General features: G+C 38.4%; 1 protein-coding gene and 1 long non-coding RNA gene across 21 annotated transcripts in view; one reads left to right on the forward strand and one right to left on the reverse strand.

Moving 5' to 3' along the window:
• Positions 1 to 2,125: 2,125 nt before the first annotated feature.
• Positions 2,126 to 16,350, reverse strand: part of LOC138018026 (D(1) dopamine receptor-like) — a 107,956-nt gene continuing 93,731 nt past the window's right edge. For 18 of the 20 annotated variants that reach the window (XM_068866455.1, XM_068865089.1, XM_068869967.1 and 15 more), the window contains one exon: positions 2,126 to 4,556. In XM_068866455.1, coding sequence (XP_068722556.1) covers positions 3,134 to 4,270 — 1,137 coding nt within the window. In that variant the 5' untranslated portion in view covers positions 4,271 to 4,556 and the 3' untranslated portion in view covers positions 2,126 to 3,133. Of the gene's footprint in view, positions 4,557 to 10,302; positions 10,397 to 14,103; positions 14,122 to 16,350 lie in introns of those variants that run through there. The other 2 variants (XM_068876921.1, XM_068876239.1) reach the window with 2 other exon arrangements.
• Positions 14,896 to 16,350, forward strand: part of LOC138029763 (uncharacterized) — a 43,646-nt gene continuing 42,191 nt past the window's right edge. The window contains exons 1-2 of the long non-coding RNA XR_011128025.1: positions 14,896 to 15,196; positions 15,545 to 15,617. This is a non-coding gene — a long non-coding RNA (uncharacterized lncRNA). The remainder of the gene's footprint in view (positions 15,197 to 15,544; positions 15,618 to 16,350) is intronic.

Genomic DNA, 16,350 nt, shown 5'->3' on the forward strand with positions numbered 1-16,350 from the left:
AAATGGGCCCACACAAGGACTGACCAGAGTGGGAATCAATGGCGTTAACAACAGTTTTAAATGTGAAGAATTATTCTATGATCGCACTTAACCATATGGTTGGGTCACGGAATGTACACTTTGGACTTCGGACTACGGAATTGAAACTGGATATTGAACCAAGATAAAGCCAAATTTTGGGGTGTCTTTACAGGGCTTTCATGTTGCCACGGTAACCTTTTACGTCACAAAACTGACTGAATCTTTTTCAGCAATAATTGGTGTTTGATAAGGTACCATAATATTGCTGTTAAGTGATGAAGTGTTGTGGTGCCAATCATTCTAATAAGAACGTTTCGTTCAAGTGTTGAAACTGGTTTGAGCCCCCTATATATTGTTTCTCGTTCAAGTTACGCGAAATGGTCATGCTTGTAACCTGTCTTTTCCATTTTTCTGTTTATTAATCATATTGTATTAAAAATCAAATTATTTAAAAGCAAAGAGTACCTTAAATGCCTGTGAGATTTACTCCTAGCCGAGCAAGCTCCCCACAGGGTGATGTCCTCCAATTCGCTATTTTCGCAAATTCCATGATACGGTTCATTTATGCTTCATGCTCCATACATAAATACTGATATTGTTGGCAAGGCATTGCTTTGGGCGAGCTCATTTTGCTGGGACCCAAACAATACTCCATCTGTTTGGGATATTTTGGCCAAGCCCTGATGGGCTAGGCCGTTTATTGAAAATCAGCATGGTGACCTAGGAAAATCCCCAAATATAGGAGACATGATCCCAGCAAAGGTGAGGTCACACCCGCCATCCACAAGAACCTAAACATTTGAAGGGGAAATGGAAAGTTGATTTTGATTTTTGAATCAGACGGTGAAAGCAGCCCTCCGTTTAGCTTGAGCACGTGGTGAACGATCTAGAGAAATTGCCAGTTGACAAGAATGTCAATGTCAATGTCATTGTCAATTTTACTCGAAATCATGTGATTACCTATACAAAATGGAGAGTTTGGCTGTCCAAAATCTATTTTTAGCCCGCTGAAATAAACCAATGAAAAGTGAGAATCAATTAAACAAACGTACTATGAAAGCAACCAATTAAGATCGAGAAGGCATTACAATATTCAACGCCGGTTTCTTGCAGCGTTAGTGAAAGAAATCATGGCGATTTTTTCAAAGCTATAGCCTCCGTAGCAAACGTTTCCAGCGGGCGAGAAGCGAATTCGTTTTCCTGGCTGCGCGAGAATGGGGCGAGCGCAAGAAAAAATGGAGTGGGAGGGCAAAAGAGGAGAAAGAAACGCTTGCGGACAAACCTCTCGATTGTGAAAACTCCGAACGGGGTCTCTGATTCGGGCGGCTAGGATTTTTTGATTGGCACCTCAGTCCCTCATGCCAAAATAATGTATTCTCTGTCGCAAGCAAATAGTTCAGATAAAGTACTCAATTTGCTTTCGGTGGACTGTTTTTCGCTTTTCGCTCGCTGTACTCGTGGATTACGCAGGCTAAATGGCGAAAAGATCTTCTTTTAAAGAAATGTTACATCGAGCAGTTGGCGATAAAGGATTTAGCGGTGGCGTGAAAGAAGAAGAACAAATTTCCGCATTGATTCGAAACAAAACCAAGAAACAGATGCCTCAGGATTATCAGGTACTTTGTGAATCTTTGGCAAAAATAATATTGAACGGTATTCTTGAGGCCCTGGCCTTCCATGGATTTTTGGGAGAAGAAGGGAACATGCATATGGCAAATTTAAACTTGGGAACAGAGACAAAATATATTAAACAAAAAGCACTTTGGGGATAAAAGCTGAGAACAAGTTTGGAAGTAATCTCGGAAACAAGGGAACACAAGCAAAAGTTTAAAGGGAAGTAGGGAACAAGGAGTCAATGACCTCCCTGGGGGGGGGGGGGGAGCTTATCCGTGGGCGAACATTCTCTTTCCTTTCGGGAAAAAAGTGGTCGCCGATCAAATGAGAGGAAACGAGGGATACGTCAATTGCATGTATGTCAAATATGCTCTGCACAGAAAGTTGGAGTGGAAGTGGCTATCGAGGCAAAATGGAAAAAAGAAAGAAGTTTGTCCCCCCACCACCCTCCCCAGGTGAAGAACTTAACACGTGCACTGAGTCATCTAAATTACGTATCTGAAAAAGCTGCATTTTATTCAAGAGCTGTATCTTTCTATTTGATTCAGTTTTGTAGTAAAATAGTCCATTCAATAATATCTAGAGTTCCAAGACTTTTTTTTACATAAGATGCAGTGCCTAATTGAATTAAACCTTGACCACGTCATGTGAATGATACCGTAAGAGTCGCTGGTTGAGGTTACACAGAAATATGAATCAAAGAAAGGTGCGAAGGTCAGAGTTAAATACATTGATTAAGTAATGCTTCGTAGCTACTTCAAGGTAATGGCAGTATTCTACTCAAACCGAAAACTAAAGACTAATAAAACAATACAAATTGCTTACACTTTAACGCAAGCAGCTGCTATACAGCACTGCAACTAGTCTCAAATCAACTTCATAAGATGGCCAAGAAGAAATTTATTGAGAAAAAAAAACAAACAACACCTAGCCCCCCTTCCCTGATTCAATGTTCTCCATCGAAGTTTTGTACATGATACTATGATACTGCGTAGCTAGAAATATTGCAAGGGAGGGCTACATCTAAGCACAAGAAACAAACGCAGACTTACCCACTGGGAGTTCAAAGATTAGTGTTTTTTGTCCTTGTGCCTAAACCAAGGACGAGGCTTAAACAGCAGCATTTGAGAAAAAAAGAACGATAACTTTGCCCGTGTATTTTATAGTATTTTACATTTCTTTCTCGTCCTCGTAATTAAACACAAAGAGACGCTATAGAAGGGGTTGCTTGATGGCCTCGCGGCGTTTCTTAAAATTCATTCAAGCGCTTTCGTCTCTGCTAGTTGTTGGCCACGCCAACATTTTGGCATTGAGCAAACCGTTTCGTTCCATGAACTGTATTCGTCAACATTCGTGGTACGTTAATTTAGCTGCGCATCCACACGTCGCCTCCAAGCAAGTATTATCAAACAGTTGTTCCATGTTTAGCCGAGTCTTTACACAAAGTCATTAATAATTTTGATTGGGGCAGCCGCCAAGAAGCGTACCACTTGCGCGGTCAGATTTGAGTTACCATGGTATCCCCGTTCAAGAAGGACTGTCGATCTTCTTTAGATCCCAGGTTCCCATTGTGATTACCATTCTCCAATGGTGGAGTTCCGCGTCTTGCAAAAGCGGTTTGGAAGAAGCTTGTCAATGAACTTCGTCTTTTGCCGCTATTGTATTGACGGGCTCGTTCGTCCCAAATAGATACAATTATCTTCTTAAAAGCCCGCCGAAATTCAATATTAAAGTACGCGTAAATAAACGGATTCAAAGTACTGTTTAAGTTTGGTAGAATCAAGAAGATCAGGTAAAAGAGAACTTCCGGAATGGGTCTCATTAAAGACCTATCATACTGTTCAATAGTGAAAACGATAAAAAATGGGGCCCAACACAAAGTGAAGGTCAACAAAACAATGGCAAGGGTCTTGGTAGCTTTGAATTCCCGCCGCGCGCTCTTTTGTTTACTTCTGTCTTCCTTGTTGCTGAAGTTGACATTCATGTGTTGCATTTTTGTGAACTGAATCCAAGCAGTGCGCAAAATCATGCTGTAACAAGTCACGAGCACAATAAGTGGGAACAGAAAACCTACTATGTTCGCCACCGTGTAGAATGTTTTGTTGGCATTCGAACAGAAGCCGTGAGAGCTCAATCGAACGCCTTTCGCTTCACCCCAAGCGATAATGGAAAGCGTCGACAGTGTTGCCGCGTACAGCCACACGCTGCCAATGGCCAAAAACGAGCGCCGGTTTGTCATCTTTCTATGGTAATCAAAAGGTTTGGTAATTTTCAAGTGTCTGTCAACTGAGATCACCGCCAGATTGGCGATGGATGCTGCCGCACAAGCCATGTCCACCCAAATCCATGCCTTGCAAATCCAAACATATTGTATGATCGTTACGTTGGAGAGGATGCGGAAGGGTAGCCCCGCAGATGCGTAAAGTAAGTCACTTACTGCCAGGGACGCAATAAACCAGTTTGTAGGGCTCCGGAGACGCCGGTCGACGTATATGGCGATACAAACTAAGCTGTTTCCCAATATGGTCACGATCATTACAATGATGTAAAAGGCTAAAAAAAATGTTTTCCAATCGAACCAAGAATCATCAGATTCATATGCAGGAATGTCTGTTGCATTTGTCGTGTTATTCATGTTTGTTCTCGATATGGATCAAATGTGGCTGCTTAGTAAATGTAAACGCTCGTTCCCTAGGACGTTTTCCTGGCCTCAAAGAATCGATATGTTTTAGCGCTTTTGTTGTTGGTACTTGATTTCCAAGGGAATTTCAAAAACAGTTTGCCTTCAGGCCTAAGACGTGATATGGGTATGACTAGCAATGAACGCCAAACAATACTTTTGTGAACGATTTGCTTCCAATTTCAGGTCTTTGTTACTCCAGATTTGGTCCTGATGTCTTCCTCTTCTGCAGCCGAATCGCCTGCAAGAGAAATTGAAAACATGCAATTCATTCATTCACAATATGATATATGTATAATCAACAAATATTCCACCATCGCACATTGAAATGAGATGATAGACAACCTAGTTTATTTTGTAACAAGACGCCTGAAGGCGTCTACGCGGGATATGTCGCTGTTGGTCGTTGACACTACTGAAGTCGCGTTGCAGCACGGAGTTTACTGATATCCCACACCCCTGATTTTTCATAAATACATATAGTACAATGCCTTTATTACTGAACAATTACTAGAAAGCGGTACAAAAAGATTCTCCTCAAAACACACAACGTCAATTACGACTACTTTCAAATGCCACGTCGATGACAAAACGGGACTCTAACGAACCTCACTAATCCTTTATTATTGCAAGTTTATATCCTGATTATGTAGTGTCAGTATGGATATTACAACAAATAAACATAACACTAACATAGCAATGATCGATTAAAACTGAAAGTATCGACCCTAGGTAATGAACGGTAGCATCTTCGATCGATAGGGTGCCAAGCTTAAATTTATCTGAGTGAATTATCGTACTATGTGAAAGTTGCTTAAAATTTCGTGTTTAGACAAACTGTTTGCTAACCAGTTGAACTCTTCGTTTGATACACTATTTTTTTGAAAGTTGCTTAAAATTTCGTGTTTAGACAAACTGTTTGCTAACCAGTTGAACTCTTCGTTTGATACACTATTTTTTTCTTTATAGGAACGTCTAATTTTGGTGTTGTAGTTGAACGTTTTTATATATTTTTGCGATGTGAGGATGAGAACGTTATGTTATTAAATTTACATGGTATAGTCTTTCACTGTATGACCACATCAAAGGTTCTTATAAATAAGAACTGCTCATTATTACAAACTGAGATGTGTATCATGCAACGAGAAAACCATTGTTATGCTATACCAAATACCCTTTACTATTTGGGTTAATTTACATGCATTTATTTACCGTATTCTATGTAAAATAAGAACGTTCTTAATAGACTCTCGACTTACTCTCAGCCTGAGGAATGTTCTTGATACGTTCTTAGAATTTTGGTTAATGGCAGCTTCGACGTTCTTATAAAAAAATTTTTTCTTATAACTGAACTAAACAAGCCGCTAAACTCGTCGGTTCCATTGCTGCCATTGACGAATTGGCAAACTCGTTGGTTCGATCAATGGCAAGAAACAGGTTCCCAGTTGGAGGCACACTCTATGCAAGTATTCACGGTTCAATAAAACCAAAAAACAGGGTTAATAAATTAAAGAATTTAATTTCCATTCACCATTTGATAAGTGAACAAACTGGTTCGATTGGAGAACTTTCATGGACATTGCGAGCCGAGTATTGTGCATGATCAGCACTTCAGTGTCTATTCCAGATCTCGCACGTGATTCCAAGTTGGACTAGAGCAAATGAAATCACACATAATGTTTATCCACTCTGATTGACCCCTGATCTTGCAAGTGATTTCAAGATGGATTGGAGCCAACTAATCCACACAATAGAAAAAGACGGCGATTTGTGACTACCATGAAAATAAAACGGAATTGGTCTGATTTATTAAAACGCCCTGCCTACGGCATCCCGCGTAAAAACAAACAAACTGATATTTGTCCCAGCATGTTACAATAGCTCACATACCATGATGGCTAGGCAAATCAAAACTCTAGAATTGCATTATATCCAATGATCTAGTTTTTAATAATTGTTTTTATGGTGGTGTTGTGGCAAAATATTGAGATGTATTCAGTCTGGGCATTTTCTACGTAGTACTGTAACGTCAATATGAGATTTGCGTTGGACGGAGCCGGGGAGTGCACGGGAAATCATGTCAAAAAAGCTGTTCTTTTTATACAGGAATACATGTATTTCCGAAAAGACAAGCTCTTATTTCAACAAAATAAAAACATCAACCGCTACGGCTAAGTTGTGGTCCACCTGTAGGTGTTCAAACCAACCCTTTTGGTGGTCAACAACAAAAACAACAACAGCACCCCTTCATACTCCCTCCAAATGTGTATATGTTGCCGGTAAAATCCTGTATCAGGTTGAATCCAATTTTAACTAGGTTAAATTGGTGATCCTCATTTTACCTAGGTTGAATATGCACTCAGATGAATTGAAGAAACTTTTTTTGGAGGCTAAGTTAAGCCTAGAGAAAAATCAGGGTCAGGTTAGCATTAGTTTTGGTTATTGTACATGGATATCAATTGACTTATTATGCAAAAGTAAATATTGAAAAGAACTGTGTTGGGTTGAGTATGTTCGCTGTTGTACGGTGTAGTGGTGAAGACATAGGACTATAGCTCTCGAGGGAGTTAGGTCGAATACCGGTAAGTGCATAGTACAGTTCCTTGTTCCGTAATTATGTTGTAATGTTGAGACTGAATGGATAAGTGTACGAATAAAGAAACCGATAAGATGATACGAAACATTAAGAAGATGTGTTAAGATGCGTAAGAAATAACTTGAGGGAAGATATAGGCGTGTTCAGTCCTTTTTGGGGAGTTGATAGCTTCTTCAAACTAGGTAGAGTGCATATTCAACTTAGGTAAATTTAACCTAGGTAAAAACTGATTCAACCTGAGAACGGATTTTACCTGCAACATATACAGATAACTTGAATCCAACTTGAAAGCAAAAACATTCTTGGCGAATCGGAGGCGTACTAACAAAAAACACACAAGATAAAACAGGTGTATTATACTTAGAGCAAAACAGAACAGAAACGGTTCAAAAAAAATATTGTATTCCTTTATCATTCTTCTTTAAGTTTCTTTTTACTGGTTGCCATAGGCACTCCAGTCAGAAAATGCTTTCGCGTTTTTTGTTTTTTTTCCGTGTCATGAAAAGTCTTGTCTGTCACTTCCCTGCTAAGTGGAGTCTTCGTGCATAGAGTCTTCTGTGGGAATTTGTTAGGTTTGAGGGGGCTGGGGGTAATGCGTAGATTTCTCTGATGCAAACACGAAAACATTTAATTATTAACCTGCAATGGAATTCATTGTAACGCGAATAGCGTTTTAGTGCATCTTTAAACAAAATATACCCCTATGGAGCTCAAGAATGGAACGTCAATTGGATAAACAAGACAGGCGTCTTTAAAGCGACGAGTTATGGTCTTCGACAACAATTTCATTTTTCGCCGTTGGATATCAAGTGAGCTTTGTTTCTAATATTTTACTAACTTGGTATTATATACAACACTGAAATCAAATGGCAATTCTTTTATGTATTTAACAAGCATTGAAGGAATCGAACGCCTTGAATGCATCACATTGTTTACTAAAGTCGCATCTAAGTTGTCTGGCAAGTTACATTCATTTTGTACTCAACTCTGCAATTTTAAAAAAATTGGAAATGTGACAGTGAAAAATTATTTGAATGAAAGCTTGTTGTCTCTTTTGTGCTTTATCATTTACGGTCAAGGTTCTTTCGAAAAGGGTTTTATGTGAACTGTCAGAAATTTATTTCATTGCATATGCTTTGTGACACCGATTGTGTGTCTCGTTTGCACGCACGCAATTGAAATAGGAAGGGCTTTTTGCCTCTAATAGCAAATAGGTTGTTTGTTTCAATAAATTTTTCGCTAGAAAAGATTTTTCTGAGATTTCCACCTGAATTTATCGTGTGGTGTAATTTTCGAGCTTAACAAATTTGCATACGTGGGTTGAAATGTGATACGGGAGGATTTTTGTGGTAGTGCACTGTAAGCAGCGCAGAAGTCTCGAGAATAAACAGGTCTGTTGGAAGCGTGCTCGAGTTTCAACAAAATGAGCCCCAAAATCGGCAAAAAATTGTGACGCTCATGAATAATAATAAAGTAGTTGCTCAAGGGCGTAGCTAGGGGGGTCCTGGGGTGCCGGTGACCCCCCCCCCCCCCCTCTTTGTAATTGTAAGCCGTTTTTTACTCAAACAACCTAAAATATCCAGGTTGCGAAAACGCGAGTACCCTCTGTTTGACACAGCGTAACCCCCCCCCCCCCCTTTGAAAAATCCTGGCTACGCCCATGTTGCTATTCCCAAAACGATGGAATTACCTGGTGATAAATAACCTCGTCTTGGAGAGTAAATTTTTGACTTTGCAGAAACAATGGTCAACCTCAAGAGTTAAGCGATTGTGATCTTTGCGTTGAATTCGCACATTTCTTCTCAAACTTTTTAACACTTGAAAGAAAACGAAAACTAACAAAATCAAAAACAAAAACCCGGTATCTTGGCATCATTTGACACAGATTCTTCACTGTTTCGCGAGTAAACACGCCGCGGTAACTTGATCACGGCGCCCGCTGAATTCGATGTCACTTTCGATTTTGCTATTTACTTGTGCAGCCAAAAGTACAATACCAAATTTGAACGTAGCAAAAATTTCGCAAAATGTTTTTCGCTTTTCATATTCGTGGTTCAAAATTAATGTTGTTTTCATGTCGTAAATTTTGTTGCTGATGGCAAAATATTTTATTCTCGATCGACCATCCTGAAAACTTCCTTCTGCTCTTCCTAAAAACTGTGTATCAATATTTATTTTCTGATTTGTTTTGCATAAAGCAAGCTAAAAAAAAAAAGTGTACCTTGCTTACCTCGCATTTTTGGGCATTAAAATAGAATTTTCGGTCCTATGCTTCTGTTACGAAGTGGTATATTTTTAGGTCACCCATCCTGATACTAACCCTGCCGGACAGGGGGATTAACTGTAGTGAACGTTGTGGTGAAGAGAAGTTGTGAGGGAACTTGGAAATGATCATCATGTCAGCCTAGAAGCCAATGTTTCTCGATTCCCTTTTATTTTCTACATCTTTCTGGGTTTAGTACTTTGCTAGTAACCATATGTCTTCTCAGGGGGCTATTTACCATGACACGAGACTTTTACCATGACACGACAATGATATACATTACCAAAACAATATCGTGTACTATTAGGGCTACATATTGAACTTGAATATCCTGGAAGACAAAACGCAGCTCAGTTGACAATATGAAATAAACTGCTGTGTTACTGCACTACCACACTTACGCGATGCGTGCCTATGGTTTCTTTCTGACAAATGATTAATAGGCTGATAGCCAAGTTTTTAACCTCAGAAAAAGATCTGTCGTGTCAACGTGTGAGCCAATGGGCCTCTGCTGACACGACTTCTGGGTGACCCCTGAAATGGTCTTAATGACCCCTGACTTGAAAAAAAGTGCCGGAAACGCTGCAGTTCAATACCACTTAACTCAGTCCCTTCTGTTTTTGAGTAACACGTACCACAGGCAACCCAGTGTACGCTCATCGAGCGTCTAGTTAAATGGTCTAAGGCTTGGAAGATTCACTTGAAACATGCAAAAGTTCAGAGGCGATCGATCATTGACAAGATTTCGGGCGGTTTCGGGTCCTATTTAACAATATATATTCCAGATTGGAAGCTTATCTTTATCGGAGAGGAATACTATCGAAGTCAAAGGAGCTTCTACCCTGTGGTCTTGTGAATCATAAAGGCCTGTGGTAATTTAATCATGTTGAAAGCTTAAAATTGAATTACCTGTTCTCGAATCGCCTACTCGATCGATTTCGATTTCCTCGGTTTCGAATTGCAGGTGTCAGAGAGAAAAAGAGACAGAGAGAATACCTGACAGTAGTTCTTAATTGGAGATAAAGGTTTAGCGGCTTTTCTTTTTAAAAGTTTCATTAGGTATAATTCAGAAAATAACTTGATTATATAGAGGTTGGAATATAAATCTTTGGTTTACGAGGGACTTACCCCGGCCTTTGGGAGGTCTAGTCTTGTGAAGAAGTAATGAACAGCACTATGCCGGACTGTCATCTTAAGAATTTATTGGTTAAAGGAAGATGTTATCAGGACGAATGGTATATCTTTCGATACTGATGATTTATTTATAGGGCTAATTTTTGAAAGGCTTTTTTGGTATTCGCTTCCTGTCTTAAACTCTTTTTGAAAGTTTCAGTTGATAGATAGGTCTGAGCGATTAGTAAATGTCAGCTGTGAATGAAAAATTGATTATGTTAAGTTCTTCTCTGGGTTAAAGATTTGCCTGTTGACTTCCTCGATTGTTTACCATGTTGTTAACTACAGGATCAAGAAACAAAAGCCTCAGTTTTCATCTCCGGTAATTGATGCAACGAATTACAAGACAAATGTATTCTCAATGTGTAACACCACCAAAATTCGAATAACAATTACACTATCAGTTACACTATCTTTCGGCTTTTCTAATCGTTCTGATGATTCCGTAGTCCCATGTGAGGTCTTCCGACGGAGTACAAAAGTTAGAAGCATTGGCTTAAATATAATTCAACGAACCAAGATGGAGTGTTTGAGATCGTATATTTATAAACACACTGATGGAAGATTCTCAGCTATGGAGAATTTGTGTAGTCAATCGATATCAGTCTTTCAATTTGTGTGTGTGTGTGTGTGTGTGGTATTGCACTTGGGCATCGACTTATAACCAAGTTTTCTTTATGTTATTCGAATTTAGTGACAAATGACTTATATTAATTTAATGCGTACATCTAAAAAACACTTAACTCAAGTTCTCCAAAACTTGAAAACTGAGCCCTTTCAAAACGGATATGTTAATACATGAAATTTCCACCGAGGACAATCAATCAGGATGCAAAGCATGAATTCTAATAACATCAAAAATTGATTTCAATTGAGGATTAAAAAGTTCGCAAGGGTCACTGAGGCAGAATTAACCGATGCATATGTATGGATTAGCTGAACAGTGATTTCTGTCTCCCAAAAATGAGTAAGATTAATTTCAGTCCGTGTTCGATGATTTTTTAATGTCGGAAATCTCAAAGCTGACGAAAAACAAGTAGCTCAGTTTTAAGATGGCTTCCTCATAACTTGATCTCAGAATTTGACTTTCATCCTCTGTCTTCTTATTTCTTAGCACAATTAAGAAACTGTGTAACAAAAGGAAACGGATTTAATGAAGGAAAACACGGTTCTCTTCTTTCATTCAATTGTGTTTGCTTTGGTTGCCTTAGTGTCAAGCGGTTTCCAAGATGTGACAACGTTTTTTAGTTTCTGCAGAGTCAATAAAAGCGGTTATTTTCTGAGAGCATTTGATACAGCTGGTGCTTACATAATTTCACCCTAAGGCAAGCATGTATGTAACATTTTACTTATAAACTCACAGGCTACAATAATCAGTATTTCTGTAATAACACCCACACATATTAAACCAAACATGTTTCCGCGTCAAATCTTGCGCAGTTTCCTCATGTACTGTTAGAATACAGTTGTTTTCAAGTTGTAGTATATCCCGTATCGTAGTTAGTGGATAATTTCTAACTGTAACTGCATTCATGTTATGGAAAATCAGTTTCTCCGTTCCGGGTTCTTAACATCTTCCTGTTTCACTGGACATCAAACATAGAGCTCTTCCTCACTGACCGGATTTCGTAATGGTATATTGTACATTCTTGAGGAGAAGATAACCAATATTTTCCATGGCAGGCCTAACGAACCTCACAAATGTAAATTTCCTCTACACTAATGTTCAAAGTTTCCATGAGTGTATCAGTGTTTTAAGTTAATACATATAAATGATTCTGTGAACTTCAGTAAAGTTATAAAGACAATGCCTTTTACGTCCGTTCCTTCCGAGGGGTTTAATACGATGCTTAAAATTGGTAACTCGAACAATGAGTACGACTTTTAGCTTCTCAAATCGGAAAAAAAGAAAATCAAACGACCTTTAGCTTTGAATAACTTAAAACAGCGTCAGAAAATAGCTTGGATAACAACAACAACAACATGTTCAACAAAAGAAGCAACATGAAAAAGTGGTTGTTCGGAATATCATAAATTTATAAATCTACTGTACATAGTTTCCTTCCAAGAGAAATAGAGTAACCCGAGAGGGCGATTTGTATGTACTACAGAGCGAATATTAATTGCCAGACAAATCTCTATGTACTTACCGTATGTTTTCAAGCTCTCACATAAAACCTTTCCGCTTAAACGACTAGCTGCCTATTCTCACTGGTTACCACCATTCCGTGAACCTGACCAGTTCTAAATGATCTCGTTTGAGGATTTCCTCCAAGTAGGTCTTTTATATCAGATATCAGATTGGAATATGCATTAAAACAATTCTCTCTTTATTTTGGTTTGAATGACAGATAAATTAATAGCCTCGTCCTTTAGCTCCAGGCTTAAATTTTTGACAAAAAAACATTATTTAACGGATTTGCGAATATCGCTTGGGAAAAATAGGATTCTTTTGACAATGATGTATCTTTATTGTTTGTGACGTAGCAATAATCCCAAGACGATGATAGCAGATCGGAGATGGAAATCAAGCGCCTGAAGGCAAGTTGAATAACAAAAATCAAAGGAAATTGCCGTGATAATATGCGAATTGTAAGGAATCAAGTCAGAACATGCCAAATAAGTCAAACCTTGTTGGTCGGTTTCCTCAAAGGCATGGAACTGGCTAATTATCAGTGCTTTGGTGATGTATATCACTTATTGCAAGATTGATTTAGCTTGACAAGTTTTTATTTCCAAATAAAAAAACATATATTAAAGACGGCCAGGTACCTTTCTGATCGCATACATGTAACTTAAAAGGATTACAAATGTTTTTTTTGTACAAAACTCTTGGCTTATCGCTTACAGCATATCGTCAACATTTTACAATGTTACTCATAAATCGTTTTTCAGAATTTTGACAATGCGCTCTATTGACTGCACGCAAAAGGCAGTTTTCCGTGATTTGTCGAGTATCAAAATAATGTATTTCCACGTTTCGATCGTTAGTCTTAAATGAATGAGATAACTCCGGAGATAAAGCTCTTGACGATGTTCGTCAATATACGTAACTCAAAACACGTATAAGTCTTCATCGAGCATCTTCTTCGAACCTGGCGGGCTACTTCATTGAATACAAGTCTGGGTATCTCTACTGTAGGCGTTAAGGTTTTGAATACTTAAAACAAATTGACGAATTTTTTTTGCTGTTAACCATAACAAGAACTATGTGACAACTGAATCATTAAAAAACGGATGTTCTCATCCGAACTTGTTTACGCCATCGCAAAGGTCGTTCCTCCGTGTTGTTCTCGTCTATTTTTCTCCACCTATTACCCGTGAGCATTATGCGCCAAAGCACGATCCAAAGGGAAGTTGTGTATTTCTAAGATTGAGCTGACTAGTGGTCAATTACATTACTCTGACTGAAACTTGTAGTATCATAGTTGTCACGTTCTCGTTATAAATACACTCGAGAATTGCTAACCTTGAGATGAAGCTTCAAGTCATTGAGCTTGTTCAAATTGTCGCGACTTGTTGTTTTTCAACGTATCAACGCCTTAGGAACTCTTGAAGGAAATCAAGATAATTTTTCAAGATGAAAGAACCACGATGTCAAACCCATTATCCTTGACATTGCGAATCATTCATTTAAACTTTTTAATCTCTCCTCACTCTCATCTCGTAACTAACACAAATGATTGCCTGGGGAGTCGTCAGTATTGTCTTCCGCGACCTTTTCATAGTCATGCATGTGCTAACCTTTGAGCCCACCTAAGCATGAAATCAAGCCAATTGACGAGTAGCAATAATCCAAAACAATTAGGTGTCAGATCTGCAATATGTAGAGTTAAACGCCATATTTAATAGGTTTAATTAAAAAGAAAAAAATCTGCAATTCTTTCACCGGTCCGAGTAACATTTAAGGTAACTTTAGCTCTTGTAAAACATCACCTTGAAATGACCTAATTCAAATAAATGAAAGGAACGAAAAAGGTAAACATTCTACGCGTGAAGACAGCGACCAGTGGCTATTGACTCCCTATCCTAACTTCAATGCCTTCCTCTCAGCTTCGCCCATATTGCACCTTGACTATGACAATTCTGTGCATAATATTATTGATGGGCTCCTCGGTGTAAATTCCCTAATGTAATCATCATTTCAAAATGTTAAACTACCTTCAGTCCATGAGAGTGTATATGCAATTCGTCGGGCAACCCTTTCTCTTAACTTCATAAGAGACACTGAGAATGTCTTCGAAATTTCATTACAAAATTGTGTTCGGTATCGCAGTCATCGCTGGCATGATTGATCAACAACCAATTTATCAATTTCGTCAAGTTTTTTAGTTTCAAACATTCCTGGCATTTATATCAGGAATAAAAGAAATAGCGTTGGAGCATAAATTAAGGCTTAAATCATTTTTAACGTCTTAAAAGTGTTTTGTTGTGTTTCGCATGGTTTTTTTCCTACATTGAAGTTTTCGATCATTGAGTCTTGCTATCAAAGAATCTCACTTGGTTCTTTTTCAGTCGGTGACGCAGCTCACAAAGTGATCTGTGGAATACCGATTTAAATCTACTAGATAACTAAGAAGTTCGTAAACTTTCAACGATAATAAGACATTGCTTTGAGAGAGATCATAATGCAATTCATCCTCACAAAATCATGAAATGAAATGAAAAACATCTCTGTGCAAAACACCCTTGCATTAGATCAAAATTAAGCTTATTTACAGATTCTTTTCAGTCTGAAAATTTATTAGTTGTCCTTCATTTTAATTTTACACAGATGCAGTCGGTAGTACATGGAATTGTAAGTGGTAAATCACCAAAGGCTACCGCTCACCAAGAAAACTGAATTGTGGTCAATTTGTTTTATCAATTTGCGAGTATTCATCCGGATCATCCAATCCTCGAATCGTCCTCTAATAACAACCTGAAATGCGCACACAATTCTCACTAATAATACGTCGTTGTCCGTTGCAGTCGATCGAAGGGCCTTGATAAAAAATATTTAAGGTTAGACATCAATTTTACAGATCTTTTGATATCAAAAGGATATCCCCTAAGAGCTTTGCTTTTCAAAAATCTAAGATGTACTTAAGTCAACACTTCAAGTATTCCTAATTCACAATACGCAATTGAAACAAGTACATGATCATGATGAGTGAGTATCACTTGAATGCTAACAAAGAAAAATATTTCCTTCTAGGAGATTTCAGGTCCTCGAGGGAGGTTCCGAACGCAACGTTTTTAAGATCTACTTTATTTTACTCGCTAAAGAGGTACGTAGAATTAAAAGGGCTGTGTCACGCAGCTGACGCAGTGCAGTTCATTTTGTGTCGTTTTACCATTTCTCGTTATACAGCTTAACGTTAACTCAAAAATTACTTTAAAATTAAACAACACAAACCATAGCCTCCTTGCAGCCGTTTTTTGTGTGAGGAAGCTGCACAAACCAAAGCTTCGTGACGAAAAAATGTCTGTTGACAATAAACAATTATCGGATTCGGTTTTCGCACGACAGCGATAATTATCAAGGGCAAAGTTTGTGTTATTTGCCGAAGCCGAAGGCCGAGGCAAATAAACCTATCATGCGAAAATCGAATCCGATAATTGTTTTATTATGCATATTCCTGAGCTGCACTTGTAAAGACAAGAGGACTGACTCATCCATTTCTTTGGATGAGCGGCAAGTCAAATAATGCTTCTGCGGTTGGCAGAGTCTTCTTTCCTCTTCTCTGCTGGTTAATGTGTTAGGTGACGTCACTTCTGCATGCATAAAACTATTGTCTGTAGGTATGACGTCAATTCTACATACATAAAATCTATTGTCTGTAGGTACGACGTAACAGTAACAGAGCAAGCAAGAATTAGCTGCGTGCTTATAGCCAATAAAAATGAAGCTGGTGACACCAATGTATAACAAACAAATTAAAGTTACAAACGACAGCCTCAACTTTAAAAAAACTGTTATGCTTAACAGTTTTCAAAAACTCCATTCACAACCATTTTGAT

This window comes from Montipora capricornis, chromosome 1, assembly GCF_036669925.1.
Source record: "Montipora capricornis isolate CH-2021 chromosome 1, ASM3666992v2, whole genome shotgun sequence".
NCBI lineage: Eukaryota > Metazoa > Cnidaria > Anthozoa > Scleractinia > Acroporidae > Montipora > Montipora capricornis.